We start from the raw sequence: 14,715 nt of genomic DNA, 5'->3' as shown, positions 1-14,715 counted from the left end.
AGGTCACAGGTGAAGAGGGAGTGGACCTGGGACCTTCTCTGTCACAGGAAGGACTCTACTGGGAGCCAGTGGAGGGCTCTGCAGAGGAAGGATAAGATCTGTCTTGGATTTTTAACAGGGTCATTTGGCCGCTCTGTTGAGAACAGACTGTATGTACGGGCAGAGTCAGAAACAAGGAGACCAGTTTGGAGGCCACCCCAGTGTTCCACGTTTCATTTCCACTGACCCCCAGCACACGACATGCTTCCTGGCATAGAGCAGGCACTCAACAGATACTTACTGAATGATGTGTGAATTCGTGGTGTCCAGATGCTAGGTGCCATTAGGCCACAGGGAGAAGGTGTAGAAGGGCAGGTCCCAGGTACTGCTGCTGGGGGTCTTGACCCAACAGGTTTCTGATGGGAAGAGGAAGATGAATTTGCAGGACAGCCTCAGGTAGTTCTGGGCAGCAGGGCTGGCTTTCTGTGTCAGGAATGTTCGTCTGCAAATAATAGAGACTGGCCAACAATGGCTTAAACAAAGAGAGCTTTATTTTTATTTACAAGGGTTCTGCAGGAGGAAGGTTGCAGGCATTGGCTTGGTCAGATGATGATAAGGTAAATGTCTTTGAGATTCTCTTGGCCTTTTTCTCTTTGTAGCGAGAGGGCTGCTGTGGCTCCGGGGATCACATCGCCAATCAAGGCAGGAAGAAGCTGGTACCCATGTCCGTCTCTTTTGTTGGAAGAGCATCAGCTTTCCCAGAAGTTCCTGTAGACTTCCTCTTACATTTCACTGCCCATCCCTGGGCACAGGCTCACCCCAAGCTGCAAAGGAGGCTGGAACAGGGAGAATCTGGATGGTTCTCCACAGTGGGACGTGACTAGAGAGGAGTTGGGATTGACCACTGGGGAGTGAACAGGGGTGTCCACCGTGGCTCCACTGGACCAGTGGGACTTGAGGTCCCTTCTACTTCTGGGGCTTTTGTCTCCGTGATTTGCCGCCTCCCTGAAGCACCCCTGGCAACACCTGAGTGAAGCCCTAAGGGGCCTATTCTAGGCTAGACATCCTCTCATGCTTCTCTTCACGTCCGAACAACACATCGACCCAAGGTGGCTTCTCTGGGGGAGCAGCGGTCTTTATGAGGGAGGGTGGGTCTTAAGCATCACCTCACCTGGCAGACATTTAAAACAGCGGTACCGCATCTTCACGAAGACAGTCACTCCAAGAGCCTTTTAGAGTTGGACTTGTGCACACACACACCCATGCATGCCCACACAGCCATACATGCACGCACACACCCATGCACGCGTGCACACACCCATGCATGCAGTACGCAGCCTGTCACTATCCACATTTCAGTCACCCTCAGAGTATGCAGCCAGGAGGGAGACCGAGATGGCCTCTCTGTTGCAGGTCCCACCGTTGGCCAAGAATCCAGGGCATCGCCGTGGCAGCTGTCTCTGGGTGTGAAGAAATGCTCCCCAGCACCACCTGGGGAACCGTAAATGGTGGGCTTACAAAGCCAGAGGCAGGATTTGCTCTTCAGGGGAGAAAGAAATAGGCCTGGTTTATTCTTTAAATCTTGAAAAATGGGAGCAAAAGGTGAAACCATTTGGTCTTGTGTGAGAGGGCTTTGGGGAAGCAGTGGGTGAGGTCCCTGGAGCTGCCCGGGGGCGGGGGCGCACAGAAGCCAAGGGGGGTGGGTCTCAGATTCAGAGGCTGAAAATGGGGACTCACAGGGGCCAGACTGTGAGGATGGCAGTGGGGTCTGCAATTACTGTTTATATTTCCAGAAACCTATTGGAAACCACTGTGTATGTGCTCTCCATGGGCTTTACATTAAAAAAAAACACAATTTTTTTTTTTGGCTAGAATTGCACCACAACAGTGTGGTAGAAATGCAATCGGCAGTTCTAGACTGTGAGATGTCTGGTGAGAACCCGTCACAAACCTGACACGACCTGCTAGGCTTTAAGTCTTGTCGGGCCTGGGCCCTGTGTGGGCTGGACACAGAGCCCTGAGGGCTGCAGGGGAAGGTGGGAACCTCAGGGCACAGGCCCGAGGGACTTGGGGGCAGAGATGGCTTCAGGGGTGGCGTTTCCAATGTTTAGCACCCCTGGCACTCCAGCCTTGCTGCTTGGTGTGGCCCCAGAGCTTGATGGAAATGCAGACTCTCAGCCCCACCCCAGAGCTACTAACGCAGAAGCTGTAATTTAGCAAGATCCCAGTAAGTCCTAGGCAGGATGGCGTCTGAGAAGCACTGTTGCAGACTCCTGGGAGCAGGAAGGCTGCAGCCCTGGCAGGGTGTGGTTAAGAGGCCTGGACCAGGGGGCCAGGTAGAGGGGATGTGGGGGAGGCTGGCAAACTCTTAAGAAGCTGTCTTTGTTAGTGCCCTTCCCACCTGCCATGATGGGAGCCACCTGCGGGCTGCCCACCCTTCCTCACCAGGAACAACTGCACTTGAACCTTTTCCCCTTGACCGGCTCTCAGGACAGGTGTCCTGAGATGTTCCGACTAGTTGCCTCACTCCTGGCTCCAGGTAAAACCGCAGGCAGGGAAGTTCTCTAAGACCTGCGAGTGGAGCTGCCCAGAGGCTCAGGGTCCCCCGGGGGCCTGGGCAGAATGGAGAGCTGTCGGGCCAGGGAGGCCCCTGTCCCTCCTTCCCAATCGGCCAGGAAGGGCTCAGCAGGGCTTGGCGCCCCTGCTGGGAGGTGCCCTGGTAAGAGTTCTCCCAAATGGCTTCCTCTAGGAGCAGGAGGGGTGAGTGCTCAGAAGAAAGCTCCTGTGAGCTTTAGGACCCCCAGCTCTTGCGGGGGGCAGAGGAGGGATAGGCAGGGCCTGTGGGACAATGCAGTTTACAGGAGCAAGCATGAACATAGCAGATGTCCCAAAACCTGGGGGCTCGGGGCTGCCAGATACAGAAGGTCTGGAGAGGGTGTGGGGGCCGAGGGAGAGCTGTGGGGTGCCGGGGCTCCTCCAGCCAGCTCTACAGCACCCTCTCTTCACTTGACAGCGTGGTGATTCTCCGCAGGTTTTCCCTGACTTTAATGAATTCCGGGGCATGGTCCTCTTCCTTTTCCGGTGGTTTTTCCAGCTGAAGGAGAGAGGAGTGGTGTGAAGTGGGTGGGGCTAGGGGAATTCCGAGGCTCAAAAGCCACTGGGTTTGGACCCAGGGTCCTCTCTGGGGAAGCAGAACCAGGGGCCAGTTTTGCCACCAGCCTGGTAGCTGCGGGGACAGATCATGAGACCAAGTTCCCCCTGTGAAGCCTCATTCAAATTGCTTACCTCATTCGGCCCTCATCTCTCAAATGGGAACGCTACCTGGCTCAGGGGCAGTTGTGGGAATGAAATCAGAATCAACATGCAATCGATGGGGCCGATGAGGAAACGGAGGTTCAGAGAGGGGAAGCCACTGGCCCAAAGTCACCCAGCGAAGTGAGTGGCAGAGTGAGGACTCAGGCCAGTGGTGGACTCGCGGTCCAGCCCTCATTTGGCTCAACTGGCCAGCTGCGGCCACATGCAGGGCTATTCTTTGGGCCAAAGGGCATTCTTGGGGGACGACGGACCAGGGCAGCGGGGCTGGTGTCCTCACTCACCTGGCTCAGCCTCTGCTGCCGTCTCAGCAGCTCCTGCTCAAAGGGACACTGTAGTCGCTTGGCCTCCAGCTCCTCCTTCTTCTTCTTGATGATCTGGTTCCGCCTGCGGTGCTCCAGGACTCGCTGCAGCTCGGGCTTGCTGTCCACACCCAAGCCCCTGGGGCGGGGGAAGCTGTCAGGAGACCCCAACTCCCCACCCCCATCTCTCACTACCTCTCAGGAGGGTTATCTCGTGCAACCCTCCTGGCAACCCAGGGTGGGGTGTGTGGAACCTTTACTGCCCCTTATACAGAGACGGGGAGTGAGGCTCCTAGGAGTTCAGACACGGTCCAAGAAACAGATGCGAAGGGGCCGAGCGAGGATTTGCACCCGGGCCTGGCTGACTGCCGAAACCAGGTTTATGTTATTTCAGGTTAGTTTCTCGGGACATGTTTCTAGGGGTGGAATTGCTGGGTCAGTCTCCTTTAAGAGATTTTGGACGACTTTCCATCTACCCCTTAGGAAAGATTATCCAATTTATACTCTGTCAACAGGGTATAAGGGCACCTATTTCTCCCCACTGTCACCACCCAATCCTTTTGTATTTGTGAATCTGGTAGGCAAGAAATAACACCTGGTTTTTATTTGTTTCTTTGATTATTAGCATATCAAACAGGCTTTGATTTATTTACCAGCTGTCTGCATGTCCTGTCTTTTGCTCATTTTTTCCTTATGGATTTATAAGAGGTATGTATATATTAATTTTTGTCTGTTATTTATATTGCAAATCTCTCTCTTGACTTGTCTTTAGGTTTTTTAAAAAACTGTGGTAGTGGTTTTTGGCATTAAAAGGGATGACTCTAAAAGGCAACCAGAGTAATACTTCTGATATACTAAGAAAGCAAACACCACCAAGGATACAAGCTGTTATCTGCGGGAAGATCCTTTGCACACAGCTGAAAACAAGAATGCGAATCCCAGCCCGTGCCAATCCCAGAAGTGGCCAGGAGAGGGAGCTGCGAAGGCGCCAACGCCTCATTCTGGCCCTGGTGAGCCTGGACTATTTTCCAGGCCTGGGAGTGGACAGAGGCTCAGCTTCCCAGGCCTGTCTCTCTCACTGCAACCCCCAGCCTCCCTGCTCCATTCACGGCCCCTCCAGGGTTGTGATAGCTCTTGCTTGAGACCCTTCCCAGGACTGCATGGTTCCTCTGGCCTCCCTCACACTTTATGCTCCAACCACACAGCGATTGGTGTTTCCCGTCCAGTTGCACAGACTCATCCATCTGCTGGAAACATACGCCATGGAACCACCCATCCTACCATCTGGCTATGCATCCATCCCCTCTATAAGGGCAGGAACATTCCTTCTTGAACCCCCAGGGTCTGGCTTAGTGCCTGGCACATAGTAGATGCTCAATAAACGTATGTGGAGGTCTGGCACACATTGGGTAGCTGGATGGGAGAGCAGGGCTTTTGGACCTTCACAGTCTCTGTTGGTCACCATGTGGGATAACCTCAGCCCTCCTCAAGCTCCCAGGAGCCCCAGAATTACCACCAGGCCTGCCTTCCATGAGGGGCACCCCCTCAAGCCCCAACAGCCTGAGCAGGTGCGTGCCAGGCTGAGGCAGCCGAGCTTCGTCCCCACCTTCTGTGGTTCATGAGCAGCTCTCGGTGCAGCTCCTGATGGCTCCGCGAGGCCTTCACGGGGTTCAGCAGCTTCTTGGGCTTGATGAGCTCTGGGTTCCACTCTCTGTACTCGGGCCGGGCCATCAGGCCACCGATGTCTGCCCGTTCCCTCTGGATCTCTGAGTACATGGAGGCTGTAGAGATGGGCGGGGGAGTTGGTCAGAGCAGGTCACACACGCACCTACCCCCGTGGGCACAGCGGAAGGGCAAGGGTTTCGGTCCCCTTGGCCACCTGCTACTGTGTGGCTCTGGGCAGACTAGCTGACTTACTGAGCCTTAGTTTCCTCAACTGTGAGCTGCAAATAACTGACCCTGTGCACAGGGTTGTTGTAAGGGCTGGAGATGATGTTTGTAAAGTGGGGTATAGAGGTCAAGGGCCACAAAATTTGGGTTGACATGTGCATATGGTTTTAGCCTGACTTTGAAAAAAACACTTTCCTTCCTATGAAAGGGATTACACTTGAGTTTCTGTTTCTCAGTAAGTCCAGAAAAAGAAAAATAAATTATGTAAAAAGGGCAATAAGTACTTGTTAAAGACAATTTGGATGAGTGCTGTAATTAAAAGAAAATATCACCCCTTATTGTCCAAATTCCCTATCCATAATTCCAAATGTGTCTGTGGAAGTGACCAGCTTTTCTCTTTCTCCAGAGCAGGGGGCTGAGTGTGGAATCCCGAGACTGCTCTGCCTCCAATTACAAAGGGAGGGTTGTCATACGTAAGCAGATGTCTGGCTTCACGATGGCCTCACTGCCACGAGAGCAGCCTGAAATTGATTAACTGACTTGAAATTCAGGCAGAAGGGCTCCCTCCTCTACAAGTTGGCTACATATCCCTGAAGTGCTCAAAAGCAAGTGGAGAGAGGAGAGAGAGAGAGAGAGAGAGAGAGAGAGAGAGAGAGAGAGAGAGAGAGATTGAGATTTTTTTTAAGGTTACATATTCTTAGTTTTTATTTTTTTTAATTTAATAAATCTTTATTGTTCAGATTATTACAATTGTTCCCCTTTTTCCCTGCATAGCTCCCCTCCACTTGGTTCCCACCCCACCCTCTGCCCTTACCCACCCTCCCGCACTGTCCTCATCCATAGGTGTATGATTTTTGTCCAGTCTCTTCCCGCACCCCCCACACCCCTTTCCCCCCGAGAATTGTCAGTCCACTCCCTTTCTATGCCCCTGATTCTATTATATTCACCAGTTTATTCTGTTCATCAGATGTTTTATTCACTTGATTTTTAGATTCACTTGTTGATAGATATGTATTTGTTGTTCATAATTTTTATCTTTACCTTTTTCTTCTTCTTCCCCTTCTTAAAGAATACCTTTCAGCATTTCATATAATACTGGTTTGGTGGTGATGAACTCCTTTAGCTTTTTCTTTTCTGTGAAGCTCTTTATCTGCCCTTCAATTCTGAATGATAGCTTTGCTGGGTAGAGTAATCTTGGTTGTAGGTTCTTGCTATTCATATTTTGAATATTTCTTGCCACTCCTGTCTAGCCTGCATAGTTTCTGTTGACAAATCAGCTGACAGTCGTATGGGTGCTCCCTTGTAGGTAACTAACTGTTTTTCTCTTGCTGCTTTTAATATTCTCTCTTTGTCTTTTGCTCTTGGCATTTTAATTATGATGTGTCTTGGTGTGGTCCTCTTTGGATTCCTTTTGTTTGGGGTTCTGTGCACTTCCTGGACTTGTAAGTCTATTTCTTTCACCAGGTGGGGGAAGTTTTCTGTCATTATTACTTCAAATAGGTTTTCAGTACTTGCTCTCTCTCTTCTTCTGGCACCCCCATAATTCTGATGTTGGTATGCTTGAGGTTGTCCCAGAGGCTCCTTACACTATCTTCATATTTTTGGATTCTTTTTTCTTTTTGCTTTTCCGGTTGAGTGTTTTTTGCTTCTTTGTATTTCATATCTTTGACTTGATTCTTGCGATTCTCTAGTCTGCTGTTAGATCTCTGTATAATATTTTTTTTTCCAGTCAGTGTATGCTTAATTTTAGTTGGTTCTTTTTCATATCCTTGAGGGTCTCGCTAAATTTATCAGCCTTTTCTAGAAAATTCTTGAAAAACCTTATAACCGTGGTTTTGAACTCTATATCCAGTCGTTTGCTTTCCTCCATTTCTTTCATTTGTGATCTGTTTCTTTGTCTCTGCATTTTGGCTGCTTCCCTGAGTTGATAGAGTGGCTTTGTGTGCTAGGTGTCTTATAGGGCCCAGTGGCTCAGCCTCCCCAGTTACCTGAGGTGGACACTCTTGGTGCACCCCTTTGTGGGCTGTGTGCACAGTCTTGTTGTAGTTAAACCTTGATTGTTGTTGGTATCACAGGGAGGAATTGACCTCCAGGCCAATTGGCTGTGAGGATCAGCTGTGTCTACGCTGGGAGAACTTCTGTGCTGGAGACATCCTTATGAGACAAGATGCAAAAGCCTCTGTGCTCAGCTTGGATGGGGCAGAGTCTCAGGGCGGAGCAGACTGCATTGGTTTCCCGTCAGCCCTGCCCTAATAGGCCCCTGTGTCTCAGCGTCCCGTGGTAATCACTGCAAGCACCTCTGAGAAAGCTGCCCTCGAGTTCTGCCTACTGCCAGACAGTCCAGTTTCTCCCCAAATGAGTCTGGGTCCCCAGAGTCTCACCCGGAACTGGAGTTCAGAGCAGTCGGGAGCTTTTGTCTCCCTCCTGCTTGAGAAAGCCAGCCGTACTCAGTTGCCCGCCCTCTCAGCACGTGCGCCTCAGTACCTCTGCCTCCTGCAGCTCCTCTGAGTCTCAGTGTGCTTTTCTCTTTCCTTCTAGTTGTAGAATTTCCACTCAGCCAGCCTTCCTGTGGTTCTGGATGATGTCTGTTTTGTCTTTTAGTTGTAGTTTTGAAATTGTTATGCGAGGCAGCAGTTTAGGTGTTTACCTATGCCGCCATCTTGGTTTCTCCCGGGAGAGATTTCTTAAGGAAAAGTCTCAGGAGGGTGACACAGCCTGGCCCATTAGATGCTTATAGTAATTAGAGTGAAAATTTGGGCATTGGCTCTGCCCCCTTCATGAGTCCTGCTTTTCTGAGGTTGAGCCTCTACTACATGTCAGGCACTGGCAGTGTCTGGTCTTGTACATAGTAGCCAATTAATATTTGTTGGAAATTGACAATAAAAACGTTGCGGTTGTACAGGTGAGGAAACCAAGGTTCACAGAGGTTGGTCTTGAGGAACCAGTGCCTTAAGGCATGGGGTTTCCATGCGGCCACTGAGGGGTGTGTCCCTACTTCACACACCAGGGTCAGTCCCCTCTCTTGAGGGCCACCATGTTGGCTTTGGACAGACACTCCCCATTCCCTCCCTTACTGGGAGCAGATGAAAGCCATTCTCTGCCTGACGGGTTGTACGGATGAACAGGAGTTCTCCCAGTAAACTAGATAGGGATGGCGGGTCTGTGCAAAACCCTGGAAGTGGGTAATAGCTCTGTGGGGCTGGACACAGCAGAGGTCTGATGGGTTGTAAATTGCAAGGTGACATGCCAGGGAATGCAGGCATCAAAGGGAAGACTATGCTTTGCAAATGGTGTCCCACCAGAAACGTGTCTGGCATTCCTATGACTGCCCATGGCAGGGTGCTTTTGGGAGGATGAAGAGAGATCACATTTGTGAAAGTGCTGTGTCAACTGGGAAAAGTGTTAATTATTATAAGATATTTTGGATGAAGTCAGATTAAGTGTCAGAGCATAGAGACATACTTGCTAATTTTTTTTCTTGAATTCACATTCTCAGAACAGTTTCTAAAACAAGATTTCTAATTAATTTCATTTCTTCTCTTTTTTCATTATGCTTTTTTTTTTGTTATTTTATTATACTTGACAAAATAAACAGTTGGCTATAGCAATTCCCTCCCTGTTTAGAAATGTGTATATTTTCTTAGCCGATGGGATGAAGTTGTCTGGGAGCCAATGCCTTAGAATACTCTGATTCAGATTGGAGTTTTGGAAGTCCTCTCCTCCGTCCCCCATGATACCTATTCCCGTTACTAAGGCCCATCAATTGTTTATTTGAGTAATTCTCAGCTATATTCTATGCAGGCACCTATCACACCTCACTTTACTCTGCAGCTCCCTTAGCCCCCTTGAGCCTCAAACCTTCCAGTGCTTCATAATTTTAATCAGTCACACCATCTTGAAAACAACGAACTGTATGTAGCCAAAGCTATAAGGCAGGACACAGAAATAAGTTGTGAAACTTTAGGAGAAGGCAGAATTACTATTTACACAAGCTATCACTATCTCCCCGGAAGTCCCAAATATATGAACAGAAAAGCATTTGAGACTAATGAGAGAGTTCAATAATGTGGTCAGATACAAAGTAACCACACAAAACCAAGAGCTCCCACATCACAGGAACGTACACGATAATAAACATTCATTCTGCAATCTGTTTGGGTTCCTATAATTTTCCAGGTACTGTGGTAGACACTGGACACACAGAGGTGAACTAAGCAAGCGAGGTTCCTGCTCTCACAGGCTGACAACTACTAGGGAGGCAGATAGTAAACAAGTACACAGGCCAACAGAAAGAAAGGATTCCGATTCGCCAGGAGCCTGCTGGTGGAACCAGGGGGGCTGAGACCAACAGCTGGACCCACCTTCAGCCAGGTGCAGGGCGAGGGCCTCTCTGAGCAGGCGACATTTAAGACCTGACGGAGGCTGAGAGGGGCAGAGGGAACAGCATGTGTGACTCATGTACCTAGAACAAGCTAGGTCTGTTCAGGAAACAAAAAGGCATAGTGTTTTGGAGTGGCGTGAGCGAGCGACCGACTGGGAGAGTGGAGGGTGGCGGGTGGGTTCAAGTCCGGAAAAGATCGCATCTGATTCGATTTAGAAAAGGCCATTCTCGCTGCTGTGTGTGGGAAAACTGTCAGCAGGTTTGAAGAATATTTTTATCCGACTTCGTTCTCTTTCACTGCCCATGGGCAGTCTCTGTTTCTCCCGTTAAATTCCAGAGGAAAACGTCTGATTGGCCAGGCTGAGAACTTTCACCCCATAGATAACCAGCTGGCCAATGGGTTTGCTGCCCAGGTGGGCCCCCCACAGTGCGGGTGGGGCCCAGCCCTCAGCATCTGTGGAGAAGAGGGTTCCCTGCATTTTCATTTTGCACTGAGTCCTGCACCCCAGGTCCAATCCGTAAGCAGCTCTGGCTCAAAGATCTGCTCCAGACTTTTTTCTTTTTTTTAATGAAATCAGCGGTGAGCTGGAGGGTTGGTGTTTCTCGGAGGCCTGGGCAGTGTGGTGGCTGGGGCAGGGATCCTGAAGGATGAGGCTGGTGCTCCAGCCAAGAGTTGCAGGCTGCGAACACCGAACACTGATGCCTTTCCCAGTTAGGGCACTGAACTCCCGCAGATAACATGTGTTCTGGGCAAAGAGGTGAGGTGAGGGGAGGGGAGGTGAGGTGAGGTGAGCAGAGCATCAGGTGGTCTCTGAAAAGAGGACAGATGGACATCCCAGGGAAGAGCTGGAGGGGAGGAAGAGGCAGGCTCGGAGAGAGTTAAGGGGCTAGTGCAGCCTTGGGCAAACTACGGCCCGCGGGCCGGATCCGGCTGTTCTATCCGGTTCTCTTGCTCTCCCCTCCGCTCCTTTACTTTGAATTTATATTAGTTCACACCGACACTCCATCCATGCTTTTGTTCCGGCCCTCCGGTCCAGTTTAAGAACCCATTGTGGCCCTCGAGTCAAAAAGTTTGCCCACCCCTGGGCTAGTGGATACCCTTCGCTGGTTGTCAAAGAAAGACAGAAGGAAGCTTAGGTGTACGGATATTGGAGCCATCAGAACCTGGATTGGCTCTGGCTGCCCACTCATCACTTATTGCCTATGGCTGCTTTCCACGGAAACAGCAGAGTTGAGAGCTACGGAAGCTGCTCTTGATCAGCAGTCTTCGTGAGGTTGTTGCAAAGTGAATGAGGTGATACTTGCAAGGTGCTTGGCAAGTGCCAAGCACAGAGCCAAGGACTCGAAGTGCTGGCTACAGGGCAGCCACATACAGCCAGGCAGGGCAGGGCTTCACGCCTGTACATTCCGCTGAGTGTGGCCCCTGAACTGCACAGTGTGGCCACCTGCTAGCCGTTAGCAATGGCTGCTAATAAGTCCCATCCCTAGTCTCGGATTGAGCTTTCTCATCTTCCTTAAAAGCTGCACTGGTTACACCAGGGATTTCAGCTCTGGCCACACACGGGCATCACCAGGGGACATTTGGAAAATACCAGTGCCGGAGTGCACCCAGGGATTCTGGTTTCATTAGCCTGGGAGGCAACCTGGCTTTGGAATTTTAACGCAGTTCCCCAGGTAATTCCAATCGTCAGCCAACTTTGTAAACCAGGGTTAAAAATCAAGCTTCTTCGCTGGGGCCTGAGTGACTTCAGTTGAGTTGTTGGCCTCGCTATCGTGATTGAAGCCACAGCTCTTAGCAGCTCCGTGGCCGGGGAGGAACCCTCCTCTCCTCCTCTGTGAAACCAAGATGCTGTGAAGACTGGCTGAGCTGAAGTGTGGGGCAGGGGGTAGAGGCAGCCAGGAGGCGACAGTTACATGGAGTGTTCTGCATGACGACAAGATGGACAAATCATTCACCCTTCATTTGCAGACTGTGGGACGGACCTCACATTTTGGGTGGGGTAATAATAGGTCAGAGGAAGATCGGGAGATCGGCCTTGGTTCTTCCCCGGTTCTGCCGATGACTCGAGAGGTCCCACAGCGCTTCCCCAAAAGCTCCGCAGGATGCCAGCCCCACCCCATACATGGCTCAGCTGGGATCACTAACTGCTCCCCAGCGAGCTCACCAGGCTGCTGGGGCAGGTGGGGCTAGTGTTAGGGTGGCAGCAGTCCCCTGGGCTCCCCACAGGGGAGCAACAGAAGAGATGGAGGAAAGTGGTGCTGAGGGAGACCCAGGTCACAGTTCATCCTGAAAACAGCTGCAGGACCTTGGCTGCCTAGGCTTTACCGTCCCCTTCTTTCACCTGCTTCCCTGTTGAAGTTCTGGCTCCGTCTTCGATGACATCAATGGTAACAAATGGCACATGGACCAGAAAAGCAACATGGTTAAGGCAGATGTTTTAGAGGGACAGACTGGATTTGAATCATGGCCATATCCCTCCCTCGCTGTGTGACTTCAGGCGAATAGCTTAATCTATCTGAGCCCCTGTACAGTGGGGATAATAGCAACACCTACTCATGGGGCTGTGTGGAGAGTGAAATGATACAATGTGCGTGATGCGGTTGGCCCAGTGCCTGGCACAGTGGTGCTCGCGAGGCAAACTGTGGTTCCCCTGACCCTGTGGTGAGCACTCAGCATTTGAAGAAAGCTCACTCACTTCCATCTGGACCTCACAATCGCCCTAGGGGGCAGCCAGTGCTACTATTTTATCATTCCCATTCTGTAGATGAGAAAATCAAGGCTCAGGGAGCTCAAGCTACTTGTCCCAAGATACACAGAATAAAAGGCAAAACTGGGACCTTCAGACTCCAACTTCAGTGCTCTTTCTAATCACTCCACTCCTCCAGGCGCACTATCTTTCAGTCCACAAGGTAGGTTTACATCTATTTTCTCTCTCTTGATACTCAAGAAACCCCAATGAAGAGGCAGTGTGAGTCCATTTTATAGATGAGAAAATGGAGGCCTGGCAACTGGAGGACATCGAAGCCATACAGAATACCAACTCTGGACTGGACAGACAGATTCCACAGGTTGTCTGCCCACGGCTGGCCTTTGTTTGGGAGGGAACCAGTTGGGGCCTTCCCTCCCTGGGTGTTGGTCAGAGTCTGCACTCCTCTGCCTTCCCTCCCTCGCCCTTGCTCCTTGTTGCTATTCAAGTGGCTGGGCTCAGCACACACCCACCGGACCTTCTCGCTTCACCATTTCATGAGGTGGAGGGGCAGAGGAGAAAGAGGCTTCAACATCGCCGCTGGCAGAGGAGAAAGAGGCATTCAGTAAAAGTGACAAGCGTGGCCACTGCATTTCCTAACGCGCCTCCCTTTTCCCCTCCCTGTGGGGAAAGTGCCCGTTTGTATTTCACTGGCCGGTAACCAAAGAACTGTGTATCTGGGAGCCACCTCCAGATCTCCCAGCAGCCCGTGGCCTGGATGCAGCCTCCCCACCCCATGAGAAAATGACTCAAGACAAACTTCCTGACCATTTTGCTCGGGGCCCCTCAGACCTCCCAGTGCCAGGGCTGGACATGGAAGGCCCTTAGCAAGGCTGGTGGAGGGGCTGTGCAGCTGACCAAGGAACAGCAGGCCAGGCATTCCTGCTGGCCCACCAGTGGCGCGATGCCGCCTCTCCACTTGGCAGATACCAGGGGGAAAGGTCCTGGCTGGTACTTACCACCAGCAGAGCTAAGTGACACTCCGGATCCAAACCACCTGGAGACACGGGTTTTCTGCCTCACAGCCGAAAAGTGACGCAGCCAATCCTATAACGCCCGACTTCTGGCCCAACCCCAGACTTCTGGCCTCAAACAGCAAAACGCAAAAGCCAAGTGCACCAGAAAGGCAGGAGGGGGCCATGCTAACGTTGCCATGAGCCACATACCGTGCTGAGCACCTCACAGCCACATTTCATGAAGCTCTTACAGCAGACGGAGGAGGTAGGTACTATCGTATCCCTTTTTACAGACGAAGGAACTGAGGCTCTGAGGGGCCCTGTGATTTCCCCAGATCACACAGCCGACAAGTGAAGGCGCTAGAATCTGAGCAGAGCTGTCTGATGCCAGACCTGTGTTCTCTCAGGTGCTGTCCTGCACCCTTCTGTCCATCAGCGATGAAGAGAAACGACCACGCGGCTGATAATGGACACGGGGGAGTCAGATCCTGTATAAACTCAGACCCATCTGAGGAAGACAGATCAACAAGAATGGAGGGCTGTATCGGCGTGCTCCCCCCACTTTGTCTCCTATCTTTTCCCCAAGCCCAGGGTGCTGGAGGCACCTCCCTATCATTTCACAGCTGGGGCTTAGCCTGGGTACCTAAGCTTAAATAGCTCCACTCCCCACAGCCCACCCCAGTGCTCTAGGGCTGCCCTCCTGACCCCGTACCTCCTCCTGGCACAGCGCCCAGCTCCCAGCAGGTGAAACAGAAGAGAAATGGTCTTACTTCTCTGCCCACGTCGTACGGGAACTCAGACGGTGTTGCTGGGCTCCTCGCTCCACCTAGAAGTCCCAGACTAGCTACAGGGCCACCGCCTCCAAAGGGCGGTTCCTAAACCCCCGGGATCACAGGCCAGGCGGCTGAAATGTGCCAGCAAGTGAGGCAGCTTTGCATTCCTGTTTATTCTGGTATCAATAAAAAGGAACTGTTACTATAGTAACAAGTATTTCACTTGGTGCACAGTCACTTCCACAATGCGGAACACCGTGTCCAAGCCACACGTTTGAGAGACACAAATAAATACCTATTTTGTCAGATTGTTGCAGAATAAGAAACATGCCAAGCTTTGTTCTGAGCGAGGAGGCATTTCCGTTTCTAATGGGA

General features: G+C 51.2%; 1 protein-coding gene across 9 annotated transcripts in view; it reads right to left on the bottom strand.

The window, feature by feature from the left end:
• Window positions 1-508: 508 nt before the first annotated feature.
• The window catches only part of FAM107A (family with sequence similarity 107 member A), a 55,859-nt gene continuing 41,652 nt past the window's right edge, over window positions 509-14,715 (bottom strand). For 5 of the 9 annotated variants that reach the window (XM_080676880.1, XM_080676886.1, XM_080676884.1 and 2 more), the window contains 3 exons: window positions 5,200-5,374; window positions 3,576-3,732; window positions 509-3,073 (listed from right to left, as the gene is read on the bottom strand). In XM_080676880.1, the coding sequence (XP_080533006.1) occupies window positions 2,966-3,073; window positions 3,576-3,732; window positions 5,200-5,374 (440 nt within the window). In that variant the 3' untranslated portion in view covers window positions 509-2,965. Of the gene's footprint in view, window positions 3,074-3,575; window positions 3,733-5,199; window positions 5,375-13,777; window positions 14,229-14,279; window positions 14,606-14,715 lie in introns of those variants that run through there. The other 4 variants (XM_080676883.1, XM_080676882.1, XM_080676885.1 and 1 more) reach the window with 4 other exon arrangements.

Source organism: Plecotus auritus, assembly GCF_963455305.1.
Source record: "Plecotus auritus genome assembly, chromosome: 6".
NCBI lineage: Eukaryota > Metazoa > Chordata > Mammalia > Chiroptera > Vespertilionidae > Plecotus > Plecotus auritus.
The sequence above is the reverse complement of the archived record's forward strand: the minus strand, read 5'-3'. Positions and strand labels throughout refer to the sequence as shown.